Source organism: Gopherus flavomarginatus, chromosome 10, assembly GCF_025201925.1.
Source record: "Gopherus flavomarginatus isolate rGopFla2 chromosome 10, rGopFla2.mat.asm, whole genome shotgun sequence".
NCBI lineage: Eukaryota > Metazoa > Chordata > Testudines > Testudinidae > Gopherus > Gopherus flavomarginatus.
In genome coordinates, this window is record NC_066626.1 from 38,286,321 (window position 1) to 38,309,336 (window position 23,016).

The following is a 23,016-nucleotide window of genomic DNA, read 5'->3' on the forward strand; positions in this document are numbered from 1 at the left end:
TATGAAGGCAAACCCACATACCCTTTGGCTTACCATGGCTGCCTGGAAACTGAATTATGTTGCCCAGCCATGTGTGATGTGTCACCATACCAGCAGGCGCTCAATATAAAAGGCAAAATGTGACCTTGTACTTAAAGCACATGTGCTGTCCAATATGAATTGCTTGATTCACTGTGAAAGAGTCTCCCTTTTGTTCTCAGAAATGTATCATCTTAAATTTTACTCTCCCTTTTTATCCCCCCACAGGTGCAAATGTTTCTATGCTCTCCCTATCATCTCCATCCCTGAGGTTATTGCAGATTAGAAGGCAAAAAAAAAAACGCACTCGTGATGACATGTTTTCTGAGCTCATGCAGTCCTCCTGTACTGATAAGGCACAGCTGAATGCATGGAGGCATTCAGTGGCAGAGTCCAGGAAAGCATTAAGTGAGTGTGATGAGAAGAGGCAGGATGCAATGCTTAAGCTAATGGGGGAGCAAACGGACATGCTCAGGCATCTGGTGGAGCTACAGGAAAGCCAACAAGAGCACAGACAGCCGCTGCATCCACTGTACAACCGCCTGCCCTCCTCCTCACCCAGATGCCCAAGAACGTGTCGGGGAGAGGCTCTGGCACCCAGCCATTCCACTCCAGTCCAGAGAGATGGCTCAAGCAACAGAAGGCTGTCATTCAAACAGTTTTGATTTGTAGTGTGGCTACAATAAGCAATGTGGGCTTGTCCTTCCCTCCTCCCCCATTTCACCCTACCCCATCCAGGCTACCTTATCAGTTATCTCCCTTTTTTTTTTTTAATTAATAAAGAAAAAATGCATGGTTTCAAAACAATAGTGACTATTTCCTTTGCCAGCTATGATTGAAGCGGGTAGGGTGGTTGGCTTACAGGGAATTAAAATTAACAAAGCGGGTAGGTTTGCATCAAGGAGAAACACACACAACTGTCACACCATAGCCTGGCCAGCCATTAAGCTAGTTTTCAAAGCCTCTCTGATGTGTAGCACGCCTACCTAATCGCCATGGTGTTTGGCTGTTCAAAATTGGCAGCCAGGCGATTAGCCTTAACCTTCCACCCCGCCATAAATGTCTTCCCCTTATTCTCAGAGATATTATGGAGCAGTAATAAGAATAGGAATATTAGTTGCGCTGAGGTCTAACCTAGTCAGCAGACAGTGCCAGCGAGCATTTAAACGTCCAAAGGCACATTCTACCACCATTCTGCACTTGCTCAGCCTATAGTTGAACTGCTCCTGACTACTGTACAGGCTGCCTGTGTATGGCTTCGTGAGCCATGGCATTAAGGGGTAGGTTGGGTCCCCAAGGATAACTATAGGCATTTCAACATCCCCAACTGTAATTTTCTGGTCTGGGAAGTAAGTCCCTTCTTGCAGCTGCTCAAACAGCCCGGAGTTCCTAAAGATGCAATTTAATTTTTTATTAAATTCTGTATGATGGTTAAACCCCACTCCCCACAAAAAAACACTGTTGAAGATTACCATTCTCTATTAAATTCTGTAGATTTTAAGAGTTGAGCTGTCGATTAATCGCAGTTAACTCACATAGTTAATTCAAAAACAGTAATGACAATTAAAAAAATTAATCGTGATTAATTGCAGTTAAACAATAGAATACCAATTGAAATTTATTAAACATTTTTGGATGTTTTTCTACATTTTCGAATATATTGATTTCTATTATAACTCAGAATACAAAGTGTACAGTGCTCACTTTGTATTATTTTTTATTACAAATATTTGCACTGTAAAAATGATAGAAGAAATAGTATTTTTCAATTCACCTCATACAAGTATTGTAGTGCAATCTCTTTATCGTGAAAGTGTAACTTACAAATGTAGATTTTTTTTTGTTACATAACTGCACTCAAACAAAAACGATGTAGGCTCTAAAATTTTATAAGTCCACTCCATCCTACTTCTTGTTCAGCCAGTTGCTCAGACAAACAAGTTTGGTTACAATTTGCAGGAGATAATGCTGCCTGCTTCTTGTTTACAATGTCATCTGAAAGTGAGAACAGGCATTCGCATGGCACTTTTCTAGCTGGTATCAGAAGATATTTACATGCCAGATGTGCTAAAGATTCATATGTCCCTTCATGCTTCAACCACCATTCTAGAAGACATGCATCCATGCTGATGACGGGTTCTGCTCGATAATGATTCAAAGCAGAGTGGACCCATGCATGTTCATTTTCATCATCTGAGTTAGATGCCACCACCAGAAGGTTGATTCTCTTTTTTGGTGGTTTGGGTTTTTTACAGTGCAAAAATTTGTAATCAAAATAAATATAAAGTGAGCACTGTACACTTTGTATTCTGTGTTGTAATTGAAACAATACATTTGAAAATGTAGAAGACATCCAAAAATATTTAAATAAATGGTATTCTATTATTGTTTAACAGTGCAATTAATCATGGAATTAATCACGATTAATTTTTTTAATTGTGTGATTAATCGCAATTGATTTTTTAAATCACTTTACAGCCCTATTTAAGAGTAATTATGTAAAAAGTCTACCTCTAACTGCTCATACTGGCTTCTTTCACAAAGAAACAAAGCTTTGAAGCTGGTCATTTAGATGTCCTCTGCTGCTCCTAAGGCTATGAATGCAGTGGTAGAGTAGCTGTGTGTCTATTTGACATTCAGAATGACAGCACTATAAATGAGGCTTACTTTTTAAATGTTCTTGCTGTTTTTAAGACACTTCTTAAAAATTGGATTATATAGGTATGATGTAATCAGAGGCGTATATAGATTTTTCTAGCAAAACGTAGATCTGATTCAATTACAGCTATGAAATAGAAAGAACTCTTGTTTCACGTGGGTGTAATGAATTTTTGTCCTTTCCATTAAATATCATTTATAATATATGTACCTAGTATAGTCTTACAAATTAAAGGCTTTACAGGCTTGCTTTTTGCAGATGATGTCATGCTGAGGTTCCTTCCCCCTACATTTTCAAAGTGCTGTACAGAGGTTTTAGGCATGAAACTCTCACTAAAGTAAAAAAAAATCACACTTCTTTGAAAAAGATAAGTCTTTTAAAAGGGTTTTAGTTTCTATATTGCAAAACAGGGTCTTTAAAATTCCTCGATTTACTGTTTTATTAGAGAAATGAGTGAGAAGTTGATGTTCAAGTAAGTTAGTGAAAGTGGTATAGATCATCAAATTAAGTTTGCCAGGGAAAACTGGATTTTTTTCGTGTGTCTTATTACATAAGAGACATATATGTATATGTATCAGAGGGGTAGCCGTGTTAGTCTGGATCTGTAAAGGCAGCAAAGAATCCTGTGGCACCTTATAGACTAACAGACGTTCTGGAGCATGAGCTTTCGTGGGTGAATACCCACTTTGTCGGATGCATGTCGACGAAGTGGGTATTCATCCACGAAAGCTCATGCTCTAAAACTTCTGTTAGTCTATAAGGTGCCACAGGACTCTTTGCTGCATATATGTATATATATGTATACATATATATTTATAAAAATACACCCACATTATACATGAAGATAATATTTTTCTTGGGTTTCAAGAAATCTGTAATCCACTTGAACTTCTCATTCTTGATTCACACAATTACCGATAGCCCTTGTTAAAAATACAAGTTATTTGTTACCTTTATGGTTTCCTCTCTTTCTTCTTATGTGAATCTATGGTAGCTTAGTTCCATACTTTTTAATAGTCATGTGCAAACTCCCCCTAGTATTTGAAGGTCATATTTTTTGTTAGGAGAAAAGTAATTTCCCCTAGATTTGCAGTAATGTCTTGGATTTCCACATGTGACCTCAACTTCATGATGATGTGGATTCTCAATGTACTTATCCCTTGAATGGGCAAATCCACTAGATTTATATAACACACACAAATGTGGGATTGTTCATTAAGAATACCAGAAGGGAACTTGATCTGAATAAGTCATAAACCCCTGAATGCTTATGAAAATGGCACAAGCTATTTTTTGTCCTATGTCACTATGGTCTCAGTCCACACCATAATCCAAAGCATTTAAGTGTGTGCTTAATGTTAAATCCTTTGAAGCCAGTGGGAGTAGTTACATGATTAAATTTGAGCATATGCTGAAGCACTTTTTTGGATCAACACCTATGTTTGTATAAAGACTTAAGAGGCACAGTGTAACCCCTCTTTCTTTAGGGCTGTTGTGGGACTCGATAGTCTTTACGATTATAATAATTATTAACTATTTGCAAGACCTCACAAACCCCAACTTTTTCACATAAAAATCACATTGTGGATTGAACTCCCTTCCATGAGAAGAAAATCAAATTATGGCAAATGTTAAACTGAGCAGGTACAAAGCAAGGAAGATTTAGGTGGGAAATGGCTATTCGTTATTTTATCTAAGAAAACAGAATTGCTTGGTTGTAAAATACAACTACTCTCTTGGACATTCTATAAAGATTAATCACCATGCGGTGTGGATATTGATTATAGGTATGATGAATGGCTGTCATAATTCAATGAATATTTATTCTTTCTTTAAATGAGAAACTACCCACGATAGTACCTGGCTGAGATGAGTGCAAAAAATACAGAACAAAAAGAAGCTAGTAACTCTCTATTGAAGGACAAAGAATCTTTTTCTCAACAATGTAAATACTTTGTTAATATTTATATATGTTTACTGAGCTAGCTAGATCTGCAATAACTGAGTGACATTTCAAATTGACATTATAACCAGATTTAAGAGAAGTCTGTTTGATACAGACTACCGGTATATTGGGATTCGTAGATACTGCTTTTTTTATGGAGCTCTTATAACACCAGCTAAGAAATGGAAAACAAATGATGGAATAAATGGTTAGTTTTCAATATGGCAAAAGATCAACAATGGAATGCCTTAAGCTTTCCTTCCAGGATAAGTGTTGTTGGGGGCTTGACTTGATGACACTGAAGATGCCCTCCAGTCCTATATGCCTAGTATATTTATTAAATATATGGGAAAGGGAGTGAACAGCAGGATAGCAAAGTTTGCAGATAAAAAAAACTCATTTGGAATAATCAAAACTAGACAGGAGAGAAAATTCAGAAGGAATTCACAAATCTAACTAAATGAGCAGCACTGTGACAGAAGAAATTCAATGTTACAAGCTAATACACTTCAGAAGAAATAATTTGAACTAATCATTCATATTGCTAGATTTTAAATTAACAGTAACCAGTTGAGAAAGAGACCTGGGCACTGTTGTAGACAACTAAATTAAAAGCTCTGCTAAATGTGCTCCAGTGGCCCAAAAAGCTAATAAAATGTTAGGTTGCATAATGAATAGGTTAAAAAAATCCCAAAACATTATGACAATGTAAATCTTTGTTATGCCCTAACTTAGAATTGTGTACACCAGAGGCAGGCAAACTTTTTGGCCTGAGGGTCACATCGGGTTTCATAAATTGTATGGAGGACTGATTAGAGGAGGTGATTGTGGCCTGGCCCCCACCTCTTACCTGCCCCCCCCAGGGTCTCCTGCCCCATCCAACCCCCCTGTTCCCTGACGGCCCCCCCCAGGACCCCTGCCCCATCCACACAGCCCCACTCCCTGTCCCCTGACCGCCCCTGGTACCCCACTGCCCCATCCAGCCCCTCCTCTCATTCCTGATGGTCCCCTGGGACCCCTGCCCCATCCAACCACCCCTTCTCCTTGTCCCCTGACTTCCCCTGGAGCCCCTTCCCACCCCCTGCCACCCCATCCAACCCCTCTTTCCTGATGGCCCCCCCCAGGACTCCTGCACCCATTCAACCCCTTGTTCCCCCCATGACCACCCTGACCCCAATTCACACCCCCACCCTCTGACCATCCCAAACTCCCCTGACCTCTATCCAATCCCCCCTGCTCCTTGCCCCCTTACCGCACTGCCTGGAACACAGGTGGCTGGCGGCTCTACAGCCACGCCGCCTGGCTGGAGCCAGGCCATGCCACTGTTGCCACCACGCAGCACAGAGCGCCAGGTCAGGCTGGGCTCTGCAGCTGCGCTGCCCCAGGAGCTCACAGCCCGGCCGCCCAGAGCATTGCGCCGGTGGTGAAGCAAGCGAGCTGAGGCTGCGGGGGATGGGGGGGGCAGCAGGGGAGGGGCCAGGAGCTCGGGGGCCGGGCAGGACAGTCCTGCAGGCTGTAGTTTGCCCACCTCTGGTGTACACAGTTCTGGTCACCTTTTCTGGAAAGAAATATAATGGAAGTAGAAGGGCTTCAGAGACAGGCAATCTAGGTTATTAGAAATATGGAAAGACTAATAGGATAAGACCCAAAAAATGATACTGTTTGGGGCTGAGGGTTACAATATAAGCTAAGAACAGGATAAACGGAATAGAGCAGGTACTTTGGGTGCTGCTATTTACATTTTCTCAACAGGCAACAACAGGACATTCAATAAATACTAAAGGGCAAAAAATGTAAAACTGCTATAAAGAAATACATTTTACACAACTCCCAATTAACGGATGGAACTCAGTGTCACAGGCCAAGAGATTAAGAGGGTTCAAAAAAAGAGAGTAGATATTTATATGGATAATAAAAACACCCACAATTTATATTAAATGCATACAACCATTTTTTAAAATAACGGATATTAAACTGAGTGCTTCATAACATAAACCAACCAGCCACCAGCTATGTGGGTTAGGAAGAAATGTCCTCTATGGGAATGCGTAGATGCTGCAGAGTTGTCCTGTGTGCCTGTTCCACAGTTGCAGATCCTATGCAGAGTGGAACTTAGGTGATTCCAGTGCACAGAGAGCCTTCTGCAGCTTCTGGATTGCTGGGTGAATATTTCCCTTAGATAAGGATACATTCTACTCCAGGTATGTCCATGCATATTCATATATGTCTCAAAGCTGTGGCCCATCCCTTACATAGCAGCTGCTATGTCTGGAAGTACTCATTCTAGAGCACCATATTTAAGGGAATGACAGGTATAAACTAGAAGTGATAATTAGCTAGCAGTGAGATGTCTTTAGAAAGGACATAAGCTCAACAGTTTCATGAGTATCATTATTACTTCAAAATCAAAGTACAAATAAACCATGGACTTTTTCTCTTTTAATTGCAGGACTTCAAGAGAACTATAATTATGCCTTTAATATTACACTACTTACTGTGTATGGGTTTCCAATAAAATTATCTGGAATGTAAATGCGAGATGTATACCTGAGAACCTGCAATTAGTTATATATGCCTTAATTCATAGCTAACTGATGCTGCATAAATATTAATAAAACTTGTTTTTAAAGCAATTTATTAGACAGCATCAAGGAACCCTCTAATTTCTACTCATCCACTGTGAAAAATTGATTTTTTTTCTTTTGTTCTGCATCAGGTGCTGTCCTACCATGCAACATGTTCAAAGGCAGAAGTTGACAAATTTAAGGTAAGGATTTACATTTCCATTTAGCGTACAAAGCAACTGTAAGATAAAATTAATGTAGGTCAAATAAAAAGAAAAACAAAAAGTCAGTTTTACTTCTATATTCAGAATAGACACAGAGGCCGTTTGTACAAACTGTTAATGGATGAGTGAGCATAGCTCCAAAAGACTCGTGGTTAAGATTAGTAGTCGCAACTTCAGAATCTGCAGTATCTGACAGTACTTCTAAACTTTTTGAGGTTCTTGTATTACTCGATGGGTAATAGAAATAAGGTATTTTCTGTGCCAATTTCCATTTTCTTTAGTACAGCCAACAAATTTAAATAATTGCATATTGAGAGTGAGGAGGCAGCTAATAATTGTGTGTGCATGCTGAATCCTGCAAGATTATCAGGAGTTAATTTTTTAAGAAGGGACTGTGATGGGTTTGGTCACAGAGACCCCCTTGGGACTAACACCTGATGTGCTGGGATTACCAGTGATTTTATTAACTATAAAAAATAGGATTTAAGTGGTTCTAAGTAATAACAGACAGAGCAAAGTAAGTCACCAAGCAAAATAAAGCAAAACCACGCAAGTCTAAGCCTAATACATTAAGAAATTGTTTATAGGTAAAATCTCACCCTCAGAAATGTTCCAATAAGCTTCTTTCACAGATTAGACTTCTTCCTAGACTAGGCCCGATCCTTTCCCCTGGTACTGTCCTTGTTAGTTCCAGCAGACATCTTAGGTGGAAACTAGGGATTTTCTCATGAATGGCAGCCTCCTTTATTCTGTTCCACCCCCTTTTATAGCTTTGGCAGAAGGCTGGAATCTTTTGTCTCTCTGGGTCCCCTCCCCTCCTTCTAAATGGAGAAGTACCAGATAAAATATGGATTCCAGTCTCTGGTGACATGCTCACATGTCACTGTAAAACCTCATTCTTCATTACCCATGGGCTGGCCCATGCACACATACACAGGAAGACTTGCAGGTAAATAAACCCATTCACAATCAATTGCTCTAGTCAATGGAAGCCATCAAGATTCTAAGCTGCCATTAATGGCACACACTTTGAATAATTACAATAGGACCTCAGAGTTATACTTCATATTTCTAGCTTCAGACACAAGAATGATACATACATACAAATAGGAGGAACACATTCAGTAGGTTATAACCTTTGTTATGATACCTTACAAGAAACCTTTTGCATAAAGCATATTCCAGTTACATGATATTCACACTCGTAAGTATATTTCCATAAAATATATGAAGTGCAACATCACATGGACTACTCTTTAGTTTCTGTCAACACTCCATGTGTGCAAATAGCTGCCTTTGACTGACTGCCATTATTTGTCTTCTGGAGTGCTTTTCAAGTTATAAATGACATTTCTGGGAGAATACATATTGTCTCCTCTCCTATACACAGTGTATATCAGGCTGATGGGAAGGTTAGATGTGGGCTGTAACGCTCAGCTCTGTCTCCGTTGCTCCTGACCTGGCTACACCAATGTAATGATTCAGTGTCTATTAATTTGGGGCATGGCTAGCTGGCTGCAGCTTAATCTGGACAACAGTGAGATGATCTAGGTTGTTTGGGGAAGCAGCAGAAGAGTTGGAAAAAATTATATCTGTGCCTGCATTGATTGACAATGTGGAACCACCACTTCTAATTCAGTTTTGTATGTTCATTTTGCAATTATATGCTTAGGCAGCAGTTGTGGCCTAGAATGCTGTTTGCATCTGTGCCTGATGAAAAGAGTGCAACTTTTTCTTTCACGTGTGTACCTTGCCACACCTTTATCACCTCAAATCTGTAGTTCTGTAATGTGCTCTACATAGGAATACACCTTCAAGCCACTCAAATTGAATCTACTGCAGATTATTTTCACATGCTTAATACATTGAATTTTGTGTCAGGAGCCCAAAACACCAGTGCTCTGGGATCTGTCCTGGTTTACATTAAGTCTCTGGGTGGAATTCTAGGTGTTGCTCTTAGCCCATAAAGCTCTCAGTGGTTTGGGTACAGGCTGACATTTTCAATCATCATCAGCTGTTCCATATTAAGTGACAGGACAAGTTCAGCAATATTTATAACCAAACCCAGCAACCACCTTCATCAGCACTGGTTTCAATGGTTTCCTTGGCACAAATATATTATTAGGATAGAAGACCAGTGAATTCTGAAGTATATTTGCCAAGGAATGCTGCTACGCAGTCATAATCATATGATCGCCAAAAGTTTTAGTGGCATGATAAAATTGCCAGTGGTGGTCATAGACTGAACATCCAGCCAGGCTGCCTTACGTACCTACCTAGAGAATGATCAGGCTGGCACGTGAGCTGCAAATAGGCTATGTCCCATTGGGATTTCCCTTGGTGATGACAACAGTGACCTGAGAGACCACCTCTGACCCCATGTGATGCTGCTACACTTGCCATAAATGGAGGTGCTCATGTTGAAGCCCCCGTCTATAAATGGGAGGGAACTGTTGGTGGTGTGTGGTCCTTAAGAATCCCTTGACTATGGATCTCACTCCACAATGTGAATCCACCAGAGCCAGATTCAATATTTGCTGGTGGATATTAATTTGTATGTCAAGGAGAGTGAATAATTCTTAAATATATTTTGTATTTGAATTTATATAGGGGATATATGTTCAGACAAGGCTGGGCACATTACATATTTTTATAAAAATACATGAATACATTTCCTCTGTCTCAGTCTTGTTTTTCTATCTTTGCCATCTTGTTTATATGCTGGCCTTATCTTTTTGTTCTTTATTTTATCTATCCCCAAAATGTTTTTTCCTTCTTATTTTTGGCTACATAAACTTTTAAGTAGTGGCTGTTACAAAGTGATAAAAATGAATAGATATACTTGAGGCTTATTTTTCCTGAGGCTATTGTCTATTATCTTATTTTTGTTGTATCACAATAAATCCAAGGGGTTGTAGTCTAGGCTGTTAAAGAGTTATTGATGAAATTCCAGTTAAAATCAACTTTAATTGTTGCAGCTGAGAATAATGCACACTGCTACAGTGGGTGCCCTTTTTAAAGAGTTGCAATTCATCAGAGAAATCACATCACAAGCAAATGCCATTTTTAAGTTCCCGAAGTAAGAAATGACACTTTGCTTGCTATTGCTGCTATTCCCCTATTAAGAATTCACTCCCCTCCACCCAAAAAAAAAAAGAAGGAAAAAAAAAGAAATAAACTTCCTTAACTGAAAGTCTACTTAGACTTTGTAAAAATCTGTCAGGGAAAGTAGTGGAAGCACCATTGGCTGGGAGGCTGAAATCCATAATGGGCAGTAGAGGAGGAAAGGTACAATACAGAACATTGTAAAATTAACATGATGATAGGCCATGTAATCTAATAGGACTTTTCAATATCTGATTTCTATGATTGTCTTATTGTTATATCTGCACATTATACTTAGTTTTCTACATTTTTGAAGGAATTCCACTTCTTGAATTATTGGAATGTCCCTCTTAAAAATACCTCATCACTGATAATAGGTCTCAAAACTGGGTTGCCTTCTTTTAAAAGTGCTTACATTATTACAAGTTACTCTCTAAATAACCCAGCATTTGGGGTCATACCAAAGTGTTATTATTGGAGGTTCCATCTCAATAAGAAATCCAATGATATGGATCATTGCTCTTTGAAAATTCATGACACGAGCCTTTTCTCTTTTTATCATTAAAAAAAATCGACTAAAATAATGTGAAAACACGTTTACTCCACTGTTTTTGTCTATAAGCACTTAGTTTCTTAGCATACATTTCTCAAAAGGCTAGTGTGAGAGGCAGAACTCTATGAAATGTAGGCTTGGTGTAAGTGGGTACAACCCTACTGACTTCATGGAAATTCCCTCACATACTCTGCTGTCAATGACACAGAAGAATGATAAAATGTAATTTAAAGTAACTCACTTTCTCATATGATGAGAGAGGAAGGTTGGTCTTTTGGTTAAGGCACTGGAGTGGACTCAGGAGATCTAGGTAGTCAGTTTTGCCACATATTTCCTATGTGGCCCTTGGACAAAAATCACAATTTCTCTGGGTGTAATTCAGGCCCATTTAAGTGATTGGAGCTTAGCCAATGCCTTCAGTGGGCCTAGGATTTCATTCTTTTTCCCTCAGATCCCCAGTTTGTAAAACTGCATAATAATACTTCCTTCCCGCAACCTTTGTCTGTGTTGTCTATTCTGATTGTAAGTTTAGTGTGGCAGGCTGTCTATCTGTGCACTATTAATGTATATACAGTACTTACTACAGTAGGGCTCTGATCTCAGTTAACAACAAATGAAGCATTCGGGCCCAAAGCTGCATTTCTTGCCAATTTAAAAAAGTCATTGAGAGTTTGGGGTTGGCATACCGTGCAGATTGGGACCCTTTTTCAGTTTCTGTAGTGACAGAATAACAAGTTGATTTTAGATGGGGGAGGGAATTAGGGAAATTGACACCCTACAGCTACCAATTAAAAGACAATCAAGACTAATAGTATTAGGTTTCCCACCATTGTTCCCATAATTGGGATATGTACAGTACTCCTATCTTCCATTTGAAAATGGATGTTGCTTCTGTGAATGATGTACAAAAGAATAGCACAAGTAACAGACATATAAACATTATACTATGGTCTACAGCTGAAGAAATAGTTTCTAATAAATAAGGCACTAGACAAATTTAATCTTTTCCTATTCACAGAATGTCCATGAACAGATCCTCTCAAATTTATTTGCTGCTCAAAATTATTCAACATTTTTTGTAATGTTCATTTAAACTCTGATGGTTTGCTATTTGGATCTCTGTTGCTTAGTTTGGACTGGTCACACAAATCATATTGTATTATTTCTATTCTCTGACCTGAACAGCATAGTTCTTATAGGCAGCTTTTTGCTGCAACTGCTTTGTTTCCAGGAAGCAAATTTAAAATTAGCCTTCTGTAAACATTTGTGAGCATGAGGTTAAAATGTGCTTTCCAGAAGTATTCTTACATCTAAAACTCAATCATATGAATGTTCACAGGAATTGAAGACAAAAGTGAAATACATAGATGAAGCAAGTTCCTTAAAAATACAAATGAATATTTCTCCAGTTTTTGTTTCCGGATTATTTTACTTGTGTTAATGAAGGTCATGGGCAGGGCTGGCGCTACCATTTAGGCAGCCTAGGTAATCGCCTAGGGCGCCAGAATAATTGGTGGGCGCTGTTTTGCCGGAGGGGGCGGCAGGCAGCTCCAGTGGAGCTGCTGCAGTGGTGCCTGCGGAGGGTCCGTGGCTCCGGTGGAGCTGCCGCAGTCATGCCTGCAGGTGGACGGTCGGCTCCTCACGCGGCTCCAGTGGACCTCCCGCAGGCACCACTGCGGCAGCTCCACCGGAACCGCAGGACCAGCGCACGGGGTGCCGAAATTGTCAGCCGTCTAGGGCGCTCAAACCCCTAGCACCAGTCCTGGTCATGGGCCTGATTCACCACTATATTTCTCCCAATTTACATTTGTGTAATTCCATTACAAACAAAATGAGTTACATCAGCATAAAACTGGCGTCACGGTGGTGGATCATGCCCCATATCTACATTAATTTATGTTCTTTAATTTATTGGGAAACTAGGACTATTTGTGTCTTTAAAAGCTGTGTGCCAAGTCAGAATGGAAGTTAAAGTACTCTGTTGTCTCTTCGATTTAAAATTAGGCTGACATCTCTAATTTCCATACTCCCATTATTAGTGTTTGGCTAAAATCATCTGTAATATTATTGAACAGAAAAGCCTCAGTTAACTGAATACAGGCTAAACAGAGTTTGGTTATGTCCTATAGAATTGTATTATACTGCCTGGCTGGCGACTTCTCCTTGGGATCTAGGTTCACCAAGCCAGAAACATGGTTGTCTTTTTTCCCCAGTGCTATCCAGATTTAGAAATCCAGCTTTCAGGAGTAAAGAATGCAGGATTGAGCCTCAGGACTGGATATTTTTAGAAAGAAAGTCAGTGAATTCTGAGATAGGATTAAACAAGTGCTATGTATTAGATCAGATAGCAAATAAACACACCCACAAACACACCTCACCTTAAAATTCAACTAATGTATTTTACAGAGAGAATATGCAAACTCCTCTGGATGTGTAATAGACAAGAAGCTATTTTTAAAAAGCTAACCTAATTGTGCAGCTCTGAATGGTATAAGCCAGATCAATATTTAATAGCTATGATGCATTATTTATAGCTTTTTGAGATAGTCCCTTCTGTAGGGTGAACAGTACACAGGAGAGCCACATGACAAAAATAATGGATCACCTACTGTACAAAATCTTTGATTCAGAATGTAGTGATAATAATATATCGCTTCTACCTCAGCTACTTTGGCTTTACTCTGGCTCATAAAGGACTAGCTTAATTGTGGAAAATAGAAAGTTGTGCTTGGATTTTTATCTCTTAAAAATTACAGATATTTCACAAAATAAAGATTGAGAAAAATTGAGCTAAAAAAGGGAAACAAATTTTACTACTGCTACTTGACCTCACATTCTAAACAGTTGGACACACCGATTAGGCAGCTTATTTGCATAAATTGAATTCTGTGAAGGCACCAGTTGTAATGGTATAAATTGAGTTTAGTACAGCCATTATCTGAGGTTATAATTTTATACACATTCTTAGATACTCTGTGATGGACAGTGCAAATAAAATTAAATTGAAATTAAGTTGAAATTTTAAAAAAGTTACCAGATCTATAGATGTAAAATAAATTGGAAAAATTTCATTACAGTGTTTCCTTTTTAAATTTCCATTAAAAACCCCTCTAGTTATTTCAATTGAATAATATTGAGTTCATGTGGCAAAAACAAATACTCTTTTCTTGCAGGGCAGGTGGAATGTCTAGATTCCAGGATGATGTCTGTCTATCTGTCTAGTGTATTTATATGGGGTCTGCCACCATAGTATCTAAGTGTTCAGATCTAGCTAGGTTCCCAGCTCTGTCACTGATGGATCACATGAGTGAGAAGGGCAAGTCACTTCACCTCTTTATGTTTTGTTTCCCCATCTGTAAAAGGAGGATAATATTCAAACCCCTCTGTAAAGCTCACAGATTCTTGAACTAGTAGGTACTATACCAATACAAAAGATTATGGTGAATCATCATAAAGCTGTCCAAAATGCATTGGGGTTTAGGCTGAAAATTTAGATGTTTTCTGTGATTATTAGCAAATCCTTTATTTAAAGATCTTGGGATTTTAGTAGAACATCTCTTAGAGAACAGTCCTATAGAATCTAATAGGAATTAAACAATAGCTGTCTATAGATCTTTATTAAAATTCTATGGAAATTATGTCACAACATTATGGAATTTAGTAGAATTTTTTTAAATAGGAGTGTTCTGTAGAATTTCATAGGGAAGTGATGTCTCTATATGATTATATACTGTGTTAAAAAACAAGTGTCAAAAAGCAATATTGCTGTTCTGATTGCAGAATGAGGGAATGCCATAAATAGCAATATTAAATAATAAATGAGTACCTCTAACAGAGAAAGTCAGCAACATTATAGTCAAACTGGAATATAAATCGTACTGGTTTTAAAGCTCTACCTTGTTTTTATCCATAAACTACAGGAAATTCATTTTCTATTACTGTAAATAAGAAAATGGAACTAGATAATACAAACAAGCAAGACATTCAGTTATGTTTTTTTAAGAATTCTTCACAAAAAGAAACTGAACATTATTTACTGATTGTATTTTACTATGAATCTAAATCAAAGTGTCTAACCTCCACGTTACTTTTACAGATATTAAAAATAGATTCCTAAGGAAAAAATATGCCCAAATCAGCAGTCTAAAGAATGTCTGATATTTTTGCTTTAATACTGGCTATTTTCACTTTATTAGGTAATTGTTCTCACTACAGTAATGCTATTTTGACAACAGTCGGGTTGAAAAACCTTAAAAAGGGAAGATGTAAGAAAAGGGATTGATGTTGACTAATTCACTCCATGCTAAAAGACTTCATGTGTTAGTGTTGCTGCTATCAGCTATGTTGTTTATATTGGAAATTTTTTCCTTTTGTTGCATTCGTTGTGGTGTCCAGAAATACTGCCTCAGGGCTTAGATGCTGTTTCCAGTTTGCTTGTTTTTCCAAACAAACGTTAGAGACATTGCATCATTCACAGCAGGAGGTGAAATGATTCATTATCCAATATAGCTATTGTCTTTCCTTCAATCTGATTGGTCACCCTGCTCTACAGCAATCTCGTCATCTGAAAAGCTCTGTGGAAAAAATGCAGTCCAGCATTATTATATTCAACCAACCACAATGCAAGAAAGATAAGATGTAATCCATAGAAAATATCATCTGAATGATAGGAATATCTGCTTTATGATCAAGCATCAACACTTGTCAAATGATAAAGTAGTATGCTTCAGTCATGAACACTTACATGTGAATTTAAGTTTATACTGGAAGACATATAGGTAGTAGTAAAGACAGAGTGTCTGTACATTCAAGTCAAGTCAGAACTAGTCCAGAATGACTCCTTACTCTAGGAATGATCACTCATCTTATAAAGCCTCTCAGTATGGATCTGACTGTGAACTACTTACAATGGTGAGCAATTATTCACAGAAGTAGCCTATTGACGCTGAGATGACTCATATGGAATTGCTCACTATTGGGAACACCGGTTTCCCAATCTGGCCTTATTAGGAGCATTGTATTGATATTTGCTCTAAGTACTGACAGAACTCTTCAAAATAATCTGGTACAAAACTGTATAAAATTACATATTTTGTACAGATCTCATATGACATTGGTCAGAAAACATGAAAAATATTTTCTGTTTTTCATCAAATTTAATTTCACTGGAACTTTTGACCAGCTCTAGTATTGTCTACATACTATTTGAATGCTAAAGGAAGATTTTCATTTTAAAAATCATATTAAAAAGCAAAATCCTTTATATTAGTGATAGCAGGAAATTGCTTTTGCTTTTCTCAGTGTGGGTAATGAAAATGGAGTAGGCAGTTTTTCATTGTTAAAAGCCTAGTTCACTTTCTGGCTCCTTTGCTCTAGCAAAATGCTGCGATGTTTTGGTTGCAAATGCTATTGGAAAATGCTTGATTATTTTTTCACAACCTTCTACTGTAATTGTTTTCAAAATATTAATGGTATTATTCTTATAAGTTTATTTTTATAATTTTTTTTTGCCAGAGTTAGCTTCGTAACATCCCTTTACATTTTTTAGTTAGAGCCAAATGGTTTTCGTTTGAGCTAGAACCTCTTTGCAATTAGAAAGTTCAGGAGAAGTCAGAAACTGGAAATCCATAAGAAATAAATCCACTGTGAGATTAACATGTTTGGCCACTGGGTGCCATCCTTGCTCCATATTAAGGCTGGTAGTTGAGCAGCATTTCTCTAAAAATGTAAAATTCTAAAGAAGGTAATTCCAGTATAATTTCAAACTGTAATAATGTTTTAGTGTGTGCATGTACTGGAATATGTTAGCAACATAGACAGTTTACTGCTGTTGCACAGGGGAGTGAGGTGAGAAAGAACCTAAAGAAATACCCTCATTGGTTCAGATCTGTTAAAATCAAAGCCCCATATCAAAAATTTCATTTCACAAATCTCTGTAAACTAATACAGGACTGAGGGGGGAAGGCTGCTATATCCTGCATGCATGCAAGTAAATTTGTTCCCAGGAGTAATTTCAGTTGAACTTCACTGGGACTACTTGCTGGAGTAAAGTTACTCAGGTGTGTAAATGGGCACACAGAGGCCATTGGGCATATATCATACAGATAGAATCTATTATTTAGTATGTAAAAGTATGTGATTACAGTTTGGCAAAAGTTATTTATTATATTGTTTCATTACCTGTCAGATTGATGCAGAATTATTTTAATCTACAGAGTTCATGCACCTACTTCTTTTCTTCCTAGCAAAAGGCCAGGCATAGTGAACATATTTTCTGACAGAAGAAATATGTTGGTAGTTTTGCATTTTCAGTCTTTTAAATGATAAACATTTTAAATATGTGAAGAATTTGATTCCAGCACTTCTATTTCTTCCTGCAACTGCATAGAGATTGTACAGATTGCACCCCAGGCGAGAACAGTAAACTGAATATTTTATAAGACAATTTCTGTGAAGGGTTCTGTCATCTTTCACTTTGCAGCAAGCTATATCCAATACTGTGAACAAGAACAACAACTGGGGACATGGCACATCAATGTTTCCTAGTGTAGTTATGATCTTGTACAGATCTATATATTGCATTTTAATAGTGTAATTGACCCCACTTTGTAGCACTTAATACAATCCCTGGTTTACTATAAACTTGAAGGCAAAAGAAGCAGATGCTTTGTGTCTAAGCCCACATAGGCTCGACCCCTAAATGGGTTCTAGATAACCACTTGCACATCTTTACTATAGAAGGTAGAAAGGAAAGGCTGTAAACATCCAATGCATAGAAATATTAGTTAGTTAATTAAAGGACTTTACTGTGTATAGTCTAATTCAGTCTCCCACAATCAGCCCCTTAGATAGGAGACAGTCTCCTGTAGAAACTGCCTGACAATTCATACTTCCTCAACTCAAGTTACTGCTCGGTGGCCTTCTCCATTGCCATGCATCAAGCACATTCCTTCATAATGTAAGGATAGGAAGTAGTAGCAGTAGTTTCATCTGTCTCCTCCCCTTCTGCCACTAACCGACAAACCTCGCCTTATTCCACTGTTCCTGGATTCAGCCTCTTTCATGTTCCTTGTTCCAAATCATCATCATTATTTATTATTTGTATTGTGAAAGCACCTGAAGGCATTGTGATAGGTGCAGTACAAACCCATAAAAGTGATGGGCCTTGCCTTGAAGAGCTTACAGTTTAAGTCAAATGGCTAATCAGCTGGCTTCCTTCAGAAAAGACTATAAAAGCGTCACAGTTTAACCACACATTTTTGAGCAGGCGGCTGCACTGCTTTTAGGTCACTGACTACGTTTGCTTCTCCTGTCCTCCTCAAACCATTCATTACCTGCTTGGCATCTCTCCAGCCCCACTAGAGCCACTTCCACCCTGCCGACAAGAGAAGGAACTATTCTTCCTTTGCTACCGCTTGGGCATCCTCCTGGTTCCTGACTCTCTTCTTGTATCTCCAGGACCCCAGGTCCTTTGGAATAGGGTCCTCAGGAAAGGCTTAGCTCCTGAGAAGCCACCACTCACTTAATCCCTGTGGGTCAGTTCTATTGCTCTAGAGAAGTTTCTGGTAGCTGTGGTATCCCAGAAATTGTGACATTCTGTTCTGACAACCTGCTGACAGCTTTGGGTGTTTCTTTGAATCAAAAAAGAAGTTTTACACAGTATTACTCTCGTAATAATATATGTGCTTGATTGACCCTCTTCTTGTTATTTAAGGCATTCAGCACTCATTGCAGGTTAACTAATATTCCAGAAATCTTTGAGCATTTTCTGTCACAGCATTTCTCCTGCCTGAATCTGTAGGGGAATATAATGTGAATCTGTAGCATGACAATGATATCCATGGAAACAGACTGATATCATAAAACAGAATTATGATTATGAAGGATGAAGTAAATGTAGAAGCTGGTTTGCATGGGTGGGAAAAAGCTCTTATTCATCACACACAAGTACTTCAATAATAGCAAAGAGAATACACAACGGTAAATTGTTTTTTGGGTTTGAAAATCTCTTTTTCCAGTTTGCATCAATATTGAAGTCCTTTTCAGTAGTAAATGTTAACCGCTGGGCTCCTAGAGTTGCCATCACATTAAAATGAATGGGGGAAGTTCCTAACACTGTCTGAGCTTTTGTTCTACTCTGTTTGCAGACTCATCAAGACAGCTGTACACTGATTTTTACAGTAAATACAAAATCTTTGCGACTAACAGGGCAAGAAACCATTTTTGAAAGCTTTAGGCCATAGCAAAATATCATGAATTTAAACCCCTGCTTGATTAGAGTACTATATGATGAAACACTCTATCCCAGAAATGGGAAATAAAGAGTATATTTTGTTGGAAATCTAAAAATGCTTATTACTACCTATTAACATTTTAACCTACATCTTCAAATGATAAATGAAGGGAAAGAAGAAAAGGAGAGGAAGAGAGAGAAGGAGAACGTGAGAGATGATGGAGGAGAGGATCAGAAGTTTGAGTTTGGGCCCAGTCATTACTTAGATAGGAAACCTTCAAAGTGAACTCTAGAACTGCCAAAGGTTTTGTTGAACAGCCACCACCTTCAACCCCAAAGCATTTTAAAGATGGATGAAAGTGATTCCTGTTTGTACAGATCATTTACAAAGTTTGTAAAACGCTTTGGGATCCCTTAGGAAGAAATGTGCTAAATAAATATAAGTAAATAATAAATATTTATCTGAAGCATTGAAAGGGCAGGTGTCTTCAGAGAGCTTATAAAATGTCCACCTTCTCTCAGAAATCCATTGCTGAGGAGGAGACCTTGTCCTCCTTTCCCCTATCTCCTTAAAAAGCTTAACTGGGAGTTCTTACACTCCATGGTTAGGTTCAGTCATTGGCATGGAACAGTGTGTGCCCCATGAAGGAGAGGATGTGGGTTTGGAATTTGAACTTTCTCATTTGCTGTCTTCTATCAGGGCTGAGCAACGCTGCAGAAGTATCATACTCAGCTTCAGGGATTGGAGGGAAGGTTAGCTTTGTGTCACTGTATAATATTACCAATCAGCCTGTCAGGAGCCGCAGGAACTCAAGCTAGCCCTGTTAGCTTTGCAAGAGCCATAGTAAGGCAAGACTTCTTTAGGGAAAAAAAAAGTTGACAGTGTCAAGGGAAGCAAGCTCCCCTGAAGGTGCCTAAGATGTGATTTAATGACTCAGCATATTGGGTACATTTTTAAAACCTGTACTTGCAACTCAGTGGAAACTAAAAAGAACAAGATAAAGGTGAAATTTTGTAGGAGAACTTTGAGGTTTTCTAGATGCTTTCCTGTAAATGAGTGTTATTTGTTTGAAGGTGGTATTAATTTGATTTTGATTTAAAGTCAATTTAACACAATTCTGCTATTGCTGTCACAGTAGATCTGAAATAAGATTTTATCCATAACGGAACACTAGCCCACTCATATTTGCATAGCTTCTCCCATCTGTCACTGTTCTGCCAGCCTGATATGTTACAAACACTTAGGGAAAAAAAGCTGCATAGGCCAAAAGGAAATCTTTATCCTGCTTCATTAATGTGCATGTTTCCAGGGCTGTGCCAGCCAGCCATCTGACTGTACATCAGATTGCATAGTTCAACTTTTTCTCTGCCAATGGGGTCAATAATTGCAATTGCATCAAGCTGCAGCAGATGGATCAAATGCAGTGAATGCAGCTGGTGTAGAGTTGGATAGAAAGTAATTTAATACCTGCACACATCTACTGCAAATATACTTTTAAAGCCATCTTCTCCTAGCCCCCCTTCCTCTCTCACACCTTCCTCCTTCCCTCCTTCATAGGGAGGGTTAGAAGACTGAGCCCTGGTCTACATAAGTGGGGGATCGATCTAAGTTACTCAACTTCAGCTACATGAATAACGTAGCTGAAGTCGACGTACTTAGATCGACTTACTGTGATGTCTTCACCACGGTGAGTCGACTGCTGCCGCTCCCCTGTCAACTCCACCTGCACCTCTCATGGCGGTGGAGTACAGGAGTTGACGGGAGAGCACTCGGGGGTCGATGAATCACATCAAGGCTAGATGTAATAAATTGACCCCCACTGGATTGATCGCTGCCCGCCGATTCGGCGAGTAGTGTAGACATGCCCTTAGTTTGGACCATTTCCTTTGCCCCCAAATGACCCTGAATTTTTCCCTCCTCCTTTGAGAAGACTGACTATTTCCCTTCTCCCTTACTGGGCTCTCTCCACTTGCTGGATCTTCTGGGAGGAGCAACTTGACCTCTCCTCTTCCTCCTAAATCTATTTCGAGAACAAAAAGCTGGCTTCCTTGCCCTCCTACATTTACATGGGGTGGGTAGCCCACCCTCTCCCCCATAAAAGCAGGTTAGGACCTTGTGGGGATAGGCAGCCTGTAAGTCTGACCCCTGTTCTGCAGTATGATTTGGGAAACACTTCCCCTAGTCTTGCTGCTTGTGGCTCTTTAATACTCTGGGGCTGGGACTGCACTAATGGATTATTATTAGCTCTTCACCTATACAGGTAACCATTAAAAAAAAATCAACTGTTACTACAGAGTGGTATATGACACACTAATTATTTCCAATTCCTCTATTAAAATAGGTCAGAAGCACATTAGCTCTCCATACGTGCACCTTGGGAAATCATTGTTTGGAAAGTTCTGGCTCTGTAGAATGCCTACACTATACTCACATATTTTACCCCTAACAATAATAGATGTTTTAGACCATTAATCACTTTTTTTTAATGTCTCTGTTCTTTTAAAACAGCCTACAAAGAGGGGAGAAAATCTGCCATTTTGTTTCTATGTGCTGGAAAACAATTTTAGCACTGAAGATTGATTTTAACAACATAGATAATAGCAGCAAAGAGTCCTGTGGCACCTTATAGACTAACAGACGTATTGGAGCATGAGCGTTTGTGGGTGAATACCACTTCGTCGGATGCATGACCCATGAAAGCTCATGCTCCAATACATCTGTTAGTCTATAAGGTGCCACAAGACTCTTTGCTGCTTTTACAGATCCAGACTAACACGGCTACCCCTCTGATACTTAACATAAATAATGTATTCTGTGCTTTTTTCTATTATATTTTGTGACAAAATTTTGAAATGTAACATTTTTACTTCAGTACTCTGTGACATTTATCTCTGTTCATGAGTCCTAGTTTGGAAAAAAATAGCTGATTCTGAAAGGATCAACTGACTGATCAGAAATATTTGAAAGTCACTTAAAAAGCTGCAACTCTATTTCAGGATTTACCTGTGGAAACACTGAGTCAGCATCTGAAGTGTTGTTCTAACCATTTATCCTTTCTGGCCATTATCAAAATAAAATTTAAAAGTCCCCAAACCTGTGTGTCATACATACATAGGTTTATACACTGAAATACAAGGTAAATATCAGACTTTTGTTCTCAGCCCACAATCATAGAACTGGAAGGGACCTTGAGAGGTCATCTAGTCCAGTCCCCTGCATTCATGACAGGACTAAGTATTATCTAGACCATCCCTGACAAGTGTTTGTCCAACCTACTCTTAAAAATCTCCAGTGATGGAGATTCCACAACCTCCCTAGGCAATTTATTCCTGACAGGGTAGTTAAGTACTGAAATAAATAAACCTTCCTTGCTGCAATTTAAACCCATTGCTTCTTGTCCTCTCCTCAGAAGTTAAGAACAATTCTTCTCCTACCTCCTTGTAACAACCTTCTATGTACTTGAAAACTATAAAGTCCCCTTTCAGTCTTCTCTTTTCCAGACTAAGTCAGAGTTATCCAAATGTTTTGTTTAGGTGAGTGATGTGTTGCTTAGCAAGTGCTTTTATTATTTAATAGAAAAAGCTGAATAGTTTTATTAACCCAGTGAATTTTGTTAATGTAAATATTAGTACTAATAATGAACATATGTAATATTTGGTTAGACCATCATCCAAACATGGCTTTCAGAAACAGTGATAAACACACTTTTCCTGT

General features: G+C 38.6%; 1 protein-coding gene across 2 annotated transcripts in view; it reads left to right on the forward strand.

Annotated features, from left to right (window-relative positions):
* The window catches only part of PDE11A (phosphodiesterase 11A), a 218,185-nt gene that overhangs the window by 131,570 nt on the left and 63,599 nt on the right, over positions 1-23,016 (forward strand). For both annotated transcript variants that reach the window (XM_050969014.1, XM_050969012.1), the window contains exon 10: positions 7,339-7,389. In XM_050969014.1, the coding sequence (XP_050824971.1) occupies positions 7,339-7,389 (51 nt within the window). The remainder of the gene's footprint in view (positions 1-7,338; positions 7,390-23,016) is intronic.